This window comes from Leucoraja erinacea, chromosome 9 (assembly GCF_028641065.1).
Source record: "Leucoraja erinacea ecotype New England chromosome 9, Leri_hhj_1, whole genome shotgun sequence".
NCBI classification, from domain to species: Eukaryota; Metazoa; Chordata; class Chondrichthyes; order Rajiformes; family Rajidae; genus Leucoraja; species Leucoraja erinaceus.
Window position 1 is genome coordinate 36504289 of NC_073385.1, and position 14189 is coordinate 36518477.

Consider the following 14189-nt stretch of genomic DNA (forward strand, 5'->3'; position numbering starts at 1 on the left):
TTTTAGAGTAGTGTAATCTATGTAAGACTTTAAATTGTATTAAAGCATGTCTGACATTTAACAAACATTGATGTATATGTTGTAAACTTTCGTCCCACAAATCTTTCGTTATAGGATGACCCAATTCATTTTCCCATGTGTGTCTATATGGTTCCGTCGGTGGTACCTCGTTGTTTAGGAGGGTGTTATAAATATAAGCTATTAATTTGTCAGTGTTAGGATGCTTGTTCAAACATTCATCAAGGATTTCTGGTTCCCTAGTCCTGTAGACTTGTGTGTTAGATTTAACATAATCTCTAATTTGTAGATATCTGAAGAAATTATTTGAGTGCAGTCCATGATTCTGTTGTAACTCCTGAAATGAAATAAAAGTGCCTTTCCCATAAAGATGTCCAATCTTTTTTAATTCCATAATTCTTCCATTGTGTGAAACCCATATCCAAAAAGGATGGCTTGAATAAAGGATTATTTACATTGGGAAGGCATAGTGGTATATTATTCAATTTTAAAACTTTTTTTAATTGTTTCCAAATTCGTATTCCATTATGTATTATGGGGTTTTCATTATAGGTGTTTTTGTGCAGTTTTGTGGTAGCAAATATGATTGGACCAATTTCAAAAGGTAAACAGTCTTCCTTTTCCATCCTTAACCAACCTGGTTGTTGATCCATTTCTTCCAGCCAGAAATTGATGTTTTTAATGTGGACTGCCCAGAAATAAAACAAGAAATTTGGCAAAGCCAACCCTCCATTTATCTTTGACTTACATAAATGTTTTTTACTTATTCTATGATTCTTATAATCCCAGATAAAACTTGTAACAATGGAGTCGTCATCTGCAGGCCATTCATGTGAGGAGCGGCTCTCAATGAGCCAAGGAGCCCGCCTGCTTGGAATAGAACACCTGGGTGCATCTGTACCTCTTTAGTTAATCAGAATGCAGCATGGAAATGAACAGTGCAAGACCGGAGCAAGGACAGGGCCAATTACAAGGATGGATTCAATATCATGATTCAGGTAAAGTGAAATGAAAAAGACATGAAAGACAGGATTAAGTGCAAGAGAGGAATGGTACAAAGAAACACATTTTGTTTAAACCGCCGTAGAACATAGAAAAATACAGCATGAGAACAACACCTTCGGCCACAATGTCTCTGACGAATATGATGCCAAGTTAAACCAATCTATTCTACCTGTACATGATCCATCCATATCCCTCATATCCCTCTATTTCCATGTATTACTCTGAAAGCCTCTAAAATGCCATTGTCATATTCACCTCCATCACCACCCCTGTTTCAGGCACCCACCACTCACTGTGTAAAAAAAAACTCCCCTTCACATCGCTAAACTTTGCCCTCTTATCTTAAAGCTATGCTCTCTATTATTGGAGATTTCTACCCTGGAGAAAAGGTTCTGACTGTCTACCCTATCTATGCTTCTCATAATTTTATATACTACTATTAGGTCTCCCCTCAAACTCCAATGCTGCAAAGAAAACAATCCGAGTTATAATTCAATACAAGTCTCCTTATAATTAACGTGCAGGAAGGAACAGCAGATGCTGGCTTAAACCGAAGATAGACACAAAAAGCTGGAGTAACTCAAGGAGACAGTCAGCATCTCTGGAGAGAAGGAATGGGTGGCGTTTCGGGTTGTGACCCTTCTTCAGAACCACAGGACACTTTTACTGGTTTAAACTAAAGATAGACACAAAATGCTGGAGTAACTCAACGGGACAGGCAGCATGTCTTGAGAGAAGGAATGGGTGAGGTTTCGGGTCAAGACCTTCAGAACCACAGGACACTTTTAATAACCTCTAAATTAATGAATGTGTTAATTATAATTAATACCCTCCATTCATGCACCATTCTGATTAACCTCTAATGTGATAAGGAATGAATCTCTACTTCATGATGATTAATTATCAGTGCCAGATATGAAGACATGCAATAATTAATAGAAACACAGACTGATGTTAGTAGGGGAGACTGCAATAGAGAGGTGGGGTAGGACAAAGCCTGTCAGGTGATAGGTTAATATAGGTGAGGGGAGAGGGGGTGTTGATTGGCAGATGTGTAGAGTAAATGACAAAGGCTGGAAGTGAAAAGAGGAAAAGAGGGTACCAAGTAAGGAGAGATGAGGAATGAAATGTAAAGTCAGATGAATAGGATGGGGGGGGGTGGAAGAAGAGGGGCGAGGATAGTGGGAGAAATAGGTGCACACCGGGATTGGGGAGGAGGGGGGCAATACAGGAAAGAGAGAGGGGTAACGAGGAGAGCTACTTAGATGTGCTTATTCAATGTTCATTAACTCCTCCACTGGATCATGCACTGGATCATGCACTTCCCTGATCTGACTGAATATTGCATTTTTACATAATTACATAAGACTGAGTGCTATTAGACAATTTTGGGCACATGATCAACATTATCATCATCGTCGTTGAAAACATTGGTGCAGGTTTGGACGGGAATGGTGACGGACGCACCACACATCTCTGCCCTCCAGTTCCTGCAGACATCCGCTGTTGGAAGTATAGGATTTTGGTGTGTGTGCTTTATCATCATTCCTTACAATGCTATGTACGACAGTGATCGCAACTTCTACTTAAGTGTGGATGGCCGTTGGCTTGCTAGAAGCTCATCCGCCCTGTGGCAGGTCTTGTTTTTGGTCCTGCTGGGGGTCCACAGCCCCCTCCTCACCTGGCAAACCAGGTAGGGGGAGATGGTTTAGTCGCCGACTATCCGACCATGGAGCAGGTAGCACGGAATTACATGGTACCCGTGGTGGGGGGAACTCCCCCCGACGTTCAGAGAAAGTATAATGCATGGGGAAGTACAATATATTGACCTATTTTGCTCATCAGTGATGTGTATGGTGAGCAGTTGTAGTTCTGGGAATCCATCCACGTTCTCGCTCCCAACATTCTCCAGACTCTGGTGAGAAACACGATGATTAAATTCAAATCAGGATCCTACAATGTAATTGGCAACCCAATGCTATTATATCTTGACTTTCTAATAAACCTGCTCTGAAGAGCCTCCTGCAATTACCATATAACCATATAACCATATAACATTACCTCCAAGATGACTGACTTGGCTTGAGGAATATATACTCTTTCGCAGCTATTTAGGTTAATTTGATCTGCATCTTTTTCATCACTATAATGTCAAAGATTCATAAATGTTTGATTTATTTCCCCTCTCTCCAAGCATTTTTTTTAAATTCTGAATTAATGCATAGTGGATAGCCCCAAAAAACAGAGCCAACAGTGGCATGGTTTGTACATGCACAGCATGGACCGGGGAGAAGATGGGGTTAAGAGACTGCACACTATGAGCCATATGCCCTCTGGATTTCTGCTGGACACGTCAGAGCACTACACCTCAAGACTGACATTTCAGCACACTTTATCAGCATAATAACATGGGATCACAAGAAACATCCTTGGCCTCATTAAGTCAGATCTGTGCGCTTCCTGCAAGATAACACAACTAAAGAAGCTCATATCATGGAAGTTCTGACAATGAAACTAAGCTTGAAGATGGAAAAAAACGCAAAGTGCTAGAGGGATTCAGCAAGTCAGGCAGCATCTGTGGATGGAATGGAGGACAGACAATGATTCGGGTTGGGACCATTCTTCTTGAAGACGGAGAAGGCAGAGCAGCAGGAAGAGTCATAATCTGATTAAGAGGTCTGGCATAAAGCTCAAGGGAGAAGTGGGAGATGAAAGGCAATGCCAGGTACAGCAGCCAGAGAAACCACAAAGCATTGATTTCCCATCAATGACCTGCTTTCATGCACGCAGTTGCCTGCTGGCCTTCTCAGGTGTCTTTTTTATTGTCTGAGGTTTCTTTATGAGAATAAATTTGATGCTGGGTGTGGGTACAGAAAGAATTAAGGCAGTTTAAGATATATCTGTACATCACCCAGAAGGTGTGTTTTTTTTTCCATTGTTTCATGTTACAGAAGGGGTAATAGTCAGGAAAAAGGTGCCTACAGTTTCAGGAATTTCAGTTTTACTTACAGCCTCTTGTAGTAGTACAGTCGTACAGGCTACTGCTTATCTTATGACCTTTATATTTAACAGGATGTATCCTTGCCACTAGTTGATCTGATCCTATGAAACTTTAAGGGATTCAGAAACAAGGTCCAGGACCTGATTGCCCCACTATCTCTCAACTGACTAATAAATTGCTGCCTGTCTTGTAAATTTTCACTGTTGATAGGTCAGGACATATCCTGAGATTGCCTTGGAGAAGGTTAGAAAGTTGGTCGAAAGGTATAATCTTGTTGCTGTGACTACATCAAGCTCTTTCTTTTAGAGCATTCAGTTAGTAATGATCATCCCCGCCTCCTTGCATTGACGACCAATCAATCCTAACCTTGCTTGATCTTTCCATTTGTTATTTTTCACACATTGAAGAGATTTTGATTCCCTGTATGGCACTCATATTCTTCCTTGGACTTTTTTCATGTCTTCTTTGGCCCGCCTTCATGTGCAATAAAAGCGATATTCCATAACCTATTCCTGCATCACAACACTATTTCATGCATCATCAAAAGTCTGGCTTTTTCGCATTATAGTAGTGCATGTCTTAGCTAATCCTTTGTGTATGTTATTTCCCTTTTCCAATAACATATGCTGAGCCTATAATCAAGCAAAACATGAGACTAAAACACCCCCATAATATTGATGAATTCACGATCAAAAGCACTAGTCCCAGATCTGTTGATCTGCAATGGGTCTGGATTCTATAGCTAGAACTGCTGCATCACAGCACCAAGAACCAGGGTTGATCCTTACCTCGGGTGGTGCCTGTTTGAAGTTTGCACATTCCACCTGTGACCAAAGATATTAGAGGAAGTGATATAACATTGTGTGAATGGGTGATGGATGGTTGGCATAGACCAGCTGGCCCAAAGGGCATGTTTCCTTGTTGAATCTCTAAAATTAAAAGTAATACTTAAGGTGGTGCCATGGAAGGAGTTGACAGCAGGGAATGTTTTGAGCATCATAAAAATCACATTCTGATCAAAAACCCAAATTGGAAAATCCTAAAGAAAATCATACCAATGACAAGAGATGTACATTCAAAATTTACTGTGTTAGCTCTAGAAATTTAATTCAGTTAATAAAGTTTAAATATAAATGACTTGCGCTTTCCGAGCCCCCACTCCCTTATCTTTACTATGGATGTCCAATCAATCTACACTTCCATCCCCCACCAGGAACGCCTTAAAGACGTCCGTTTCTTCCTCGTCCTCAGAACCACCCAATTTCCCTCTTCCAACACTCTACTCTGCCTAGCGGATCTGGTCCTTACCCTCAACAGCTTCTCCTTTGACTCCTCCCACTTCCACCAAGTCCAAGGTGTAGCTATGGGCACCCGCATGGGGCCCCAGCTATGCCCGCCTCTTTGTAGGGTACGTTGACCGATCCCAGTTCCAGGTGTACACTGGCCCGATCCCCAAACTATCTCCGTCACATTGATGACTTCATCGGTGCTACCTCCTTACACACATGCAGAACTCATGGACCTCATAAAATTCAGCATCAATTTTCATCCTGCACTCAAATTTACTTGGACCATCTCCGACACCTCCCTCCCCTTTCTTGATCTCACAATCTCCATCACAAGAAATAGATTATTGACTGACGTCTATTAGAAACCCACTGACTCCCACAACTATCTTGACTACATTTCTACCCACCATGCGTCCTGTAAAGACTCTATCCCCCACTCCAAATTCTTCCGTCTACGACGCATCTGCACCCAAGATGAGGTGTTCCATACCAGAACATCCGAGATGTCCTCATTCTTTAGGGTACGGGGATTCCCTCTCCCATCATTGACGAGGCCCACACTCGTGTCTCCGTATTCCGCAGCTCTGCCCTTGCTCCCCATCCCTCTAATCGCAACAGAGACAGTCCCCCTAATCCTTACCTTCCACCCCATCATCCAGCGCATACAACACATACAACACTGAAATTTCCGCCACCTCCACTGGGATCCCACCACTAGCCACATTTTCCCATCTCCACCCCTTTCCGCCTTCCGCAGAGACCATTCCCTCCGCATCTCCCTGGTTAACTCATCCCTTTCCACCCAAGCTACCCCCTTCTCAGGCACCTTCCCCTGCAACCACAGAAGATGCAACATTTGTCTATACCTCCTCTCTCGACTCTGTCCAGAGACCCCGGGGGGGAAGAAGGGTGTCCCTCTCCCATTGGTACGGAACATTTGCATTTTTCAGCTTGAAATTGTGCAATATGGTGCATACTGTAGCGAGTCTTTTAACTTACACTTGAATGCAATATATATGCTTTGTTGGATTGGAGCATTTTTGAAAGGGGGGAGGCTGTGCGATCACTGATCACTGGCCTTGGGGGTACCCGGTGAGGGAGTGGAGCAACCGAGTGGGGAGCGGGTGTGGAAGAAGGGGGTCCCCCCTCCCAGGGTAGGAACCTTGAAATTTGATGTATTAAAATCATGTTTTAGTGCACTATAGAAGTATGATTTCAATCTTTTTTGTATGAAGTATTTTTAAGAGGTAACTTTTTAAGGGGTAACTTTATCCACACAAAGGGTGATGGGTGTATGGAACAAGCTGCCAGAGGAGGTAGTTGAGGCAGGGACCATCCCAACATTTAAGAAAAAGTTAGACTGATACGTGGATAGGAAAGGTTTGGAGGTATGGACCAAAAGCAGGTGACGTAGCTGGGACATGTTGGCGGGTGTGGGCAAGTTGCGCCGAAGGGCCTGTTTTCACACTGTATCACTCTATGACTACATTATACCTCCACCATGCATGAATGCTTCAAAATCAAGTGATCGAGTTTTATTGCCATATACTCAAGCATAGAAACATAGAAAATAGGTGCAGGAATAGGCCATCGGCCCTTCGAGCCAGCACTGCCATTCAATATGATCATGGCTATTCATCTAAAATCAGTACCTCTTTCCTGTTTTTTCCCCATATCCCTTGATGTCATTAGCCCCAAGAACTAAATGTAACTCTCTCTTGAAAACATCCAGTGAATTGGCCTGCACTGCCTTCTGTGGCAGAGAATTCCACAGATTCACAACTCTCTGCGTGAAAAAAGTTTGTTCTCATCTCAGTCCTAACTCCCCCCCCCCCCCCCCTTATTCTTAAACTGTGACCCATGGTTCTGAACACCCCCAACATCAGGAACATTTTTCCTGCAGTTACAGTAAGTGAAAATCTAGCAGGCAAGCAGGATGCTTTCACCATTTGAAGTCCACTATCTTCCACCGTATCTACCCAGTGCTCGGTACTTACTTCCAGCAGCCATTGGTTGTCCTCCAGGATGCACCGAGCCGCAGCCTAATCCATGCCGGTCACCTGGGCGAATTCGGCACAGAGACTCTCACGGCAGCGGCGCAACGTTTCGACGCCTCCGACGGCCCGGGACTCCGACCGTCCGCATCTGGCCCCGCCGCTGCTTCTGTTTACAACACCCGCGGCCCATGCAGTTGATATGAGTTTTGACATTTTCGTTGATCACAGAATTTCTCACAACAGAGCATGAGAAATTTGTGATCAGCGTGAGAATGTGGTGAAATGCATGGGAGTTGGCAGCCCTGCATCTCAATCCCCACCTCTCCCTCCCCCCTTTTTCTACACCCCCCCCTCTCTCTCTCTTCCCCTCTCTCTCCTCTCTCTCTCCCCCTTTCTCTCTCCCTCTCTCTCTTTCTTTCTGTCTTTCTCTCCCCCTCTCTCGTCCCCTCTCTCCTCTCTCTCCCCCTCTCCCTCCCTCTCTCTCCCTTCTCTCTCTCTCTCTCCTCTCTCTCTCTGCCTCTCTCCCCCTCTCTCTGCCCCCCCCTCTCTCTCTCTCCTCTCTCTCCCCTCTCTCTCTCCCCCTCCTCTCTCTCCCTCTGTCTCCCTCCTCTCACCCTCCCACCTCTCTCTCGTCCTCTCTCCCTCCCCTCTCTCTCTTTCCCCTAACTCTCTCTCTCCCCTCTCTTTCCCCTAACTCTCTCTCCCCTCTCTTTCCCCTAACTCTCTCTCCGCTCTCTTTCCCCTAGCTCTCTTCTCCTCTCTTTCCCCGGGCCACGGGGGAGGGGGGAGGGTGAAGTCAGTGTTCGTCACGGTGGGCACCACCACGAGTTCCCACGAGCTGGTGGAGAAGATTTCCTCCGCGTGGGCAGTGGGAGTGAATAACGTCAGTGGCGGAGGAGGCGGAGACGGATGGTCGCAGCCATTCACCCGGGAGGACGGGTCGACTGGACCGACATTGCCGCAGAGGGCGGGCGGGGGAGAGGGGTGAGTGGGGGAGAGAGAGACAGGATCAGGACCTCCACTGACCCCCCGTGAACATCAAACTATTTTTATGCATTCCTTGAGGATATCTTCATCATGTCACGAAATGAAACAATTAATATTGGTATGAGGTCTTTCATACCCATCTGAGGGTTGACGTCTCAATGAGGCAGCGTCTGTTGCTATTATGATAGTGTCAGAGACTAGACTGTTGGGTAAGCCGTCAAAACCCAGTCTTCTTCCAATCAATGGGCAATGTTTAGGTTCATTATTGTCACATTTTCAGTGAAAATGTTGCCACGCAATAAGGACAGACAATATTATACCTAACTACAATCAAATCAAACTCAAGTACAATAGGTTCAGCAAAGGGAAAGATACAAATTGCGGAATGCTCCTAATTCCAACTGTCGAATCTCAAATGCCAGCATTTATAACATAGAGAATATAGGTAGACGTATAATGCTGGAGTAACTCAGCGGGACAGGCAGCATCTCTGGAGAGAAGGAATGGGTGGCGTTTCTGGTCAGCCAAGTCTTCAGCGAATACAGTACAAGGACATGCCCTTCAGCACGTGATGTCTGTGCCAGACATGATGCCAAGATAAACCAATCTACGCTGCTTGCACATAATTCACATCCTTCCATTTCCTGCACCTCCATGTTCTTGGTTTAATTTAGAGATGCAACATGGAAACTTCAATCCACCAAGTACACACTGACCATCGATCACCTGTTCACACACTAGATCTAAGCACTCCCTACACACTAGGGACAATTTACAGAGGGCAAATCCCACGCATATGGGATGTGGGAAGAAACAAGAGCACCCGGAGGAAACCCCTGCGGTCACGGGGAGAACGTGCAAACTCCACACAGTCACCACTTGAGGTCAAGTCCCAAACCGTGTCTCCGGCGATACCAGCTGTGCCACTGTGCCGCTATCCAAAAATACTCTTAAATGCCACCACCGTATTTTCCTCCACCACCACTGGCAGCGCGTTCCAGGCACCCGCCACTGTTATTAAAACAATATGTATTGGTTAATTTTTCAGTGACTTCGCCACTTTGGCAGTTGCTGATTTCAATCACATTATCGGAGGGTCCAGAGCGTTTCCCCATGCGCCCCTCTCAACAAAGTGACACATGTATTAGACTAACGCAACATCAGAGAGGTTCTAGCTTCTGCGCATTGCCGCTCGATGCCACAACATACAATCTCAGTCCGGTTTCCCCACTTCCCCCGGCTTCGAAATGATCGGATCTTGCCATTATCCAAATCATGTCTCGTTTGCATTTCCGATGTTGAAATTTAACAGGATTTTTTTTCTCATCTATAAAATCTTGACTGAATATTTTTGAGAAACGTTGTTTCCTCGGTAAGTTCTTGACTGATCTACAAATAAAGAAATGGAATATCTTCCAGAGATGCTGCCTGATCCGCTGAGTTACTCCAGCACTCTGTCTCCTTTTGTAAATCAGCATCTGTAATTCGTTGTGTCTACAAACAAACAATTCGAGATTACATTGTATCTGAGCTTTTTAAAACCGGTGCATTTTCAATAACTTTCAAGGTAAACATCTTAAATTCCATTGCTTTGTTAATTGTATGAAGAGAACAATAATGATGAATAAATAGATGACCGATGCGCGGACGGATGTGTTAAGGGTTCTTACACTTCAGTTAAATAAGGGTAACTTTTCAGGGGGAGAGAACTTTGTAGAGTTGACATGTGGTTTTGCAGGAGGACGCTGCACAGGAAATCGCGATTTCGAAAACTTATTATTCGCAAATAAAAGATAACCACAAAATGAATATTAATTATTATCTGTAGTATTTCATGAAACAGAATTTATTCTGTGCAAAAGGCATCGGCAACATCACACGGCATCTAAATAATTACGGCAACAAACATATTAATTTTACATCGGTGTCCTTAAATGCAATCGATTTAGCTAATAGTCCTAATGGATACGTTTAGTTCAGTCCAAATGCCTCATTAGGACCGAGGATTTCCAAAATAGTAATTGTCGTCCCATCAAAACCGCGCCTTTTGTCTTCATGAATGTTACAATGTTTTAAAAGATACCATTGTGCCAACCGTAAACCATAAAATTGTCACCGGGGACTGATTAAAAAGTTCTGAATTGAAACACTGCGGAATTTGTCTGCATCCTATTCACAGCTGACAATGCTTCATTCAGCCGAGTACACAAAAAGAGTTTAAAGGGATTCTGTTGGAGATTCTCCAAGCCTAGCTGCATCCATATGGAATACTCGTCGGACATCAGTGTGGACAAAGGGCCCAGGTGACAGCGCCAGCCGCATCCTCTGCCCAACAGGCAGAACAGACAACACGGGGTCGAGATATTCTACAACTTTCATCAAAATGCACGCCTCTTACATTTCATTTTCTCATGCAAACAACTTTCCCTTGTACCGCTCTTTAATGGTCATTGTGCCGATATAAACTGTTCAACTTCCTCATACATCCCCAGTAAATCCTACGATCCCTGATACCATGAACACAATGGATTACTTGACCGTATATTCGGCAGTCGTTGCAATAATATTAGCACCGCATCTTATCCCAGGCACTTGTTAAAAACATGAACTGAAATCCATTCTGTTGATTTTTTTTAGACACATGGAACTGCAGATGTTGATTTACTAAGAAAGGCACAAAGTGCTAGAGTAACCCAGAGGGCCAGGCAGCATCTCTGGAGAACATTGATAGATGACGTTTTCGGTCAAAGAAACACTCTGACCCGATACATTCTCCATAGACGCTGCTTGACCCACTGAATTACTCCAGTATTTGGTGTATTTTTAAAAAATCTTTGAAATACATTCACTTTCACCGATCAAGCGGGTATTTAAAAATCAAAATCAACATGAAGATATAAACCTTCACAGCAGTTAACATGGTTTTAATTATCAAAACGTCTCCTCTTGTGTGCAAATGGGTTATTTACGATTTTACAAAAATCATGCACGAACTTTGAATAGTTTGGTCAGTTAAAACCAGTATGGATTGACGACCAGTTGGAAGAAATGTTCACATTCGGCTGCTAAAATGGGAAAAAAATATCCAAATAAAATTAATTGCTGCAATAAATATGAGCGCTTCACCCCAAGAATTTAAACCATCAATGCGCGCTTATTCTAATACATTTGGACACCATCCTTTTCCTGGTGAATATGCAAACATCGTCTTAAACGTTTGACTATTCTTCATATGGGACTACTTCCTTCCTTCCTCTCTTTGTCATGTCCAATGGGCATTAAATTAGCTCATCATTCACTACTTTAGGTGTAGTTGTAATGCAGCAAAAGCGGACGATGTTCCGGAATTATGTCCCCTTTTTCTACATCCGTTACTCTTTCAAAAAAAATGCCACCTTTACATCTGCGCCAACAAAGTTCTGCCAAGGATTGTGCGTCCTTTTCCTCTCGGGGTATTCAGTACAAGGGGAAATTATATTTTTTAATTGGATTTTTCCAAACATTTGCGTCATCCACTTAGTGTTTATCTCTGCCCCAGCTAAACAACAAAGCCATTATCTGTGGTTACAATTATTGCATTTTCATTCATTTATTTTCACGCTCCTGTAATAGTTATACTTAATTTGCGTGCCTGCAATTTTTTATCCTCATTAAAGTCTGCGGCTAAATAGTTGGGTTGTATTAGTCATTTTAGAAATTTACGCTGAAGGTTATCATTTCCCGACCCAAATTACTGTATGTCCAGAGAATAGGCAAAAGAGGGTTGCAGAAAAAAACCATCTACTCACCTCCATGACGCAGAATGCTGTTGCTGGGATCAGATTGCGTCAGAGTTCTGTGTAACTTAATCCTAACCATGTCATTAAAAATCGGGTTACGATATTGTTACACTAAATGTCGGGCTTCTTGCCTTAAGATGAATAGTGTTCAAGTAATCACAAACTCAGCAGTTGAGCATGTTGGTTTTATTTTTACACTGACACCAAGTATTTTGTTGCCAGTCGTCGAGAATTGTCGCGTGATCACGCTAAAGTATTTCATTACCATGTAATGGAGCTACCAAAACCTCGAATAATTGTATTCACGCTGCGTGCATCATGACGAGTATTTTACACTAAACATGGATTGTTTTTGTCATAAGACATTTACGATGACAACAAGACACAAATACGTCACAGCATCCAATCTCCAGAAAAGGAATTGTGGCTTTTATACGATATTAATTGCCCATCGCTATCAATAGATACAACCAATGTGTTCGTAATAGAGATAATGGATTTGTTTATTTCTGTCATCTCTTTTCAGAGTCAATACTTTATATACATATGTGTTTAATGTCAGAAACATATTCGTTTTTGTCAAAAGTTTTAACTAACTTTTGTTCAGTGGAAATGTTTAGCTAAGACGAAAGATTAAGTGATAACATTCGGCTGTCAACGTGCTCACGTGTATAAATGTACAAGGTTAATATATAGAGAACACTGGACTTTCAAATTCAAATTAATTAAAATCAAAACGATGTAATTTCCATGTTGAACGTCTGAAGTATACACTATTTAATCAACAATTTTCACCCACAAGAGACTCCCGTTCTAACTTCTAGAACGTCATATTTCTCAATGGAAATGCTGAAAAACATCTGTTCCATTCTCGAATAATTTGAAAGGGTTTGTAAATGTTCACTTGGCATTAGTTAAATAACATTCGAGGAGGTTCAACTAACCTAAACATACATTTCATTACAATGAAAGGTTACATGTTTATAATACTAATTAGCTGTTTTACACTGGAAAAATATTTTAAATTACCAATACCGAAACAACTGATTGATTAAATTCGATCTTATCAAAACTGAAAAATGTAATTTGACACACTTTCAAAAACTGTATTTATACAATGCAAGCTGTATTTACTATTTCAGACCAAAGAAATTACCACGAATAAACTAGCAACTTGTGCTGTTGGCATGTTCTATACCTTGTAGGCCTATAGTCGTTTTCATTTGTTTAGTTCCGGATTATATTACATCTATAAATTACTTTTTTTTAAATGGTCCTTTGGAAAACAAGATATGCACGTAACAGTTATATTCCTGGAAACGATCAAATGAAAAGGTAGGCAGCGGTCTGAAAACGCAATGTGTAAGAACATAGCAGAAAATATAATAATATGGGAAATGCCACTACTCACGAAGTTGCTGGACTATAACATTATTATTTTGTAATCAAATAATAGCATAAGTTTTTGGAGTTCAAAGTGCCTGCCATTCACCAGCTCCACTGTTGTCTCCGTATTACAGGATGCGGCAGGTGATGATAACTCGGGAAGGCGCCCAGCGGCCCAGCGTGCTGCACCTGTTGGAAGCCACGGACTGCGAAAGCAGTGAAGGAATTACTGAGGTGAACAGTATGTCCGGGCTTGTCCCGGATCTGTATGGAAGTAATAGAGCAAGTGTGGCAAGGCTTGCCATCTTTGACCAGCACTGGCACTGCGACTCTGCGGACCAGTTGAGGCTGGTTTACATCCACCTGCAAACTGCTTTCTACCTGGGCTCTCTTCATTTTATACCTGTGGTTTTGGAACCAGATCTTCACCTGAGTCGGAGTCAGGCTCAGGCGGTGGGCGAAGTGTTCGCGCTCGGGAGCGGACAGGTAACGTTGCTGCCGAAACCTTCGCTCAAGTTCGAACGTTTGTGCTTTGGAGAAGAGGACCCGCCGTTTCTTCTTCTTCTCGTTCTTCGTGATGGAGGTAGAGCCTTTCCTTTGGACACGACCCTCTGAAGCTCGATCGATGCCGCTCTCATCAGATGCTATAAGGAAACATGTGTCCTGTCAAAGATACTTCGCATGAAACCAAGACAGCAAATCAGCACCAGGCACCCAAATCTAATTT

The 14189-nt window shown here is 42.8% G+C and overlaps 1 protein-coding gene across 3 annotated transcripts in view; it reads right to left on the bottom strand.

Annotated features, from left to right (window-relative positions):
* Positions 1-12252: 12252 nt before the first annotated feature.
* The window catches only part of nkx2.9 (NK2 transcription factor related, locus 9 (Drosophila)), a 92085-nt gene continuing 90148 nt past the window's right edge, over positions 12253-14189 (bottom strand). Inside the window, exon 2 of one of the 3 annotated variants that reach the window (XM_055640538.1) lies at positions 12253-14106. In XM_055640538.1, coding sequence (XP_055496513.1) covers positions 13565-14106 — 542 coding nt within the window. In that variant the 3' untranslated portion in view covers positions 12253-13564. The remainder of the gene's footprint in view (positions 14107-14189) is intronic. The other 2 variants (XR_008724002.1, XR_008724005.1) reach the window with 2 other exon arrangements.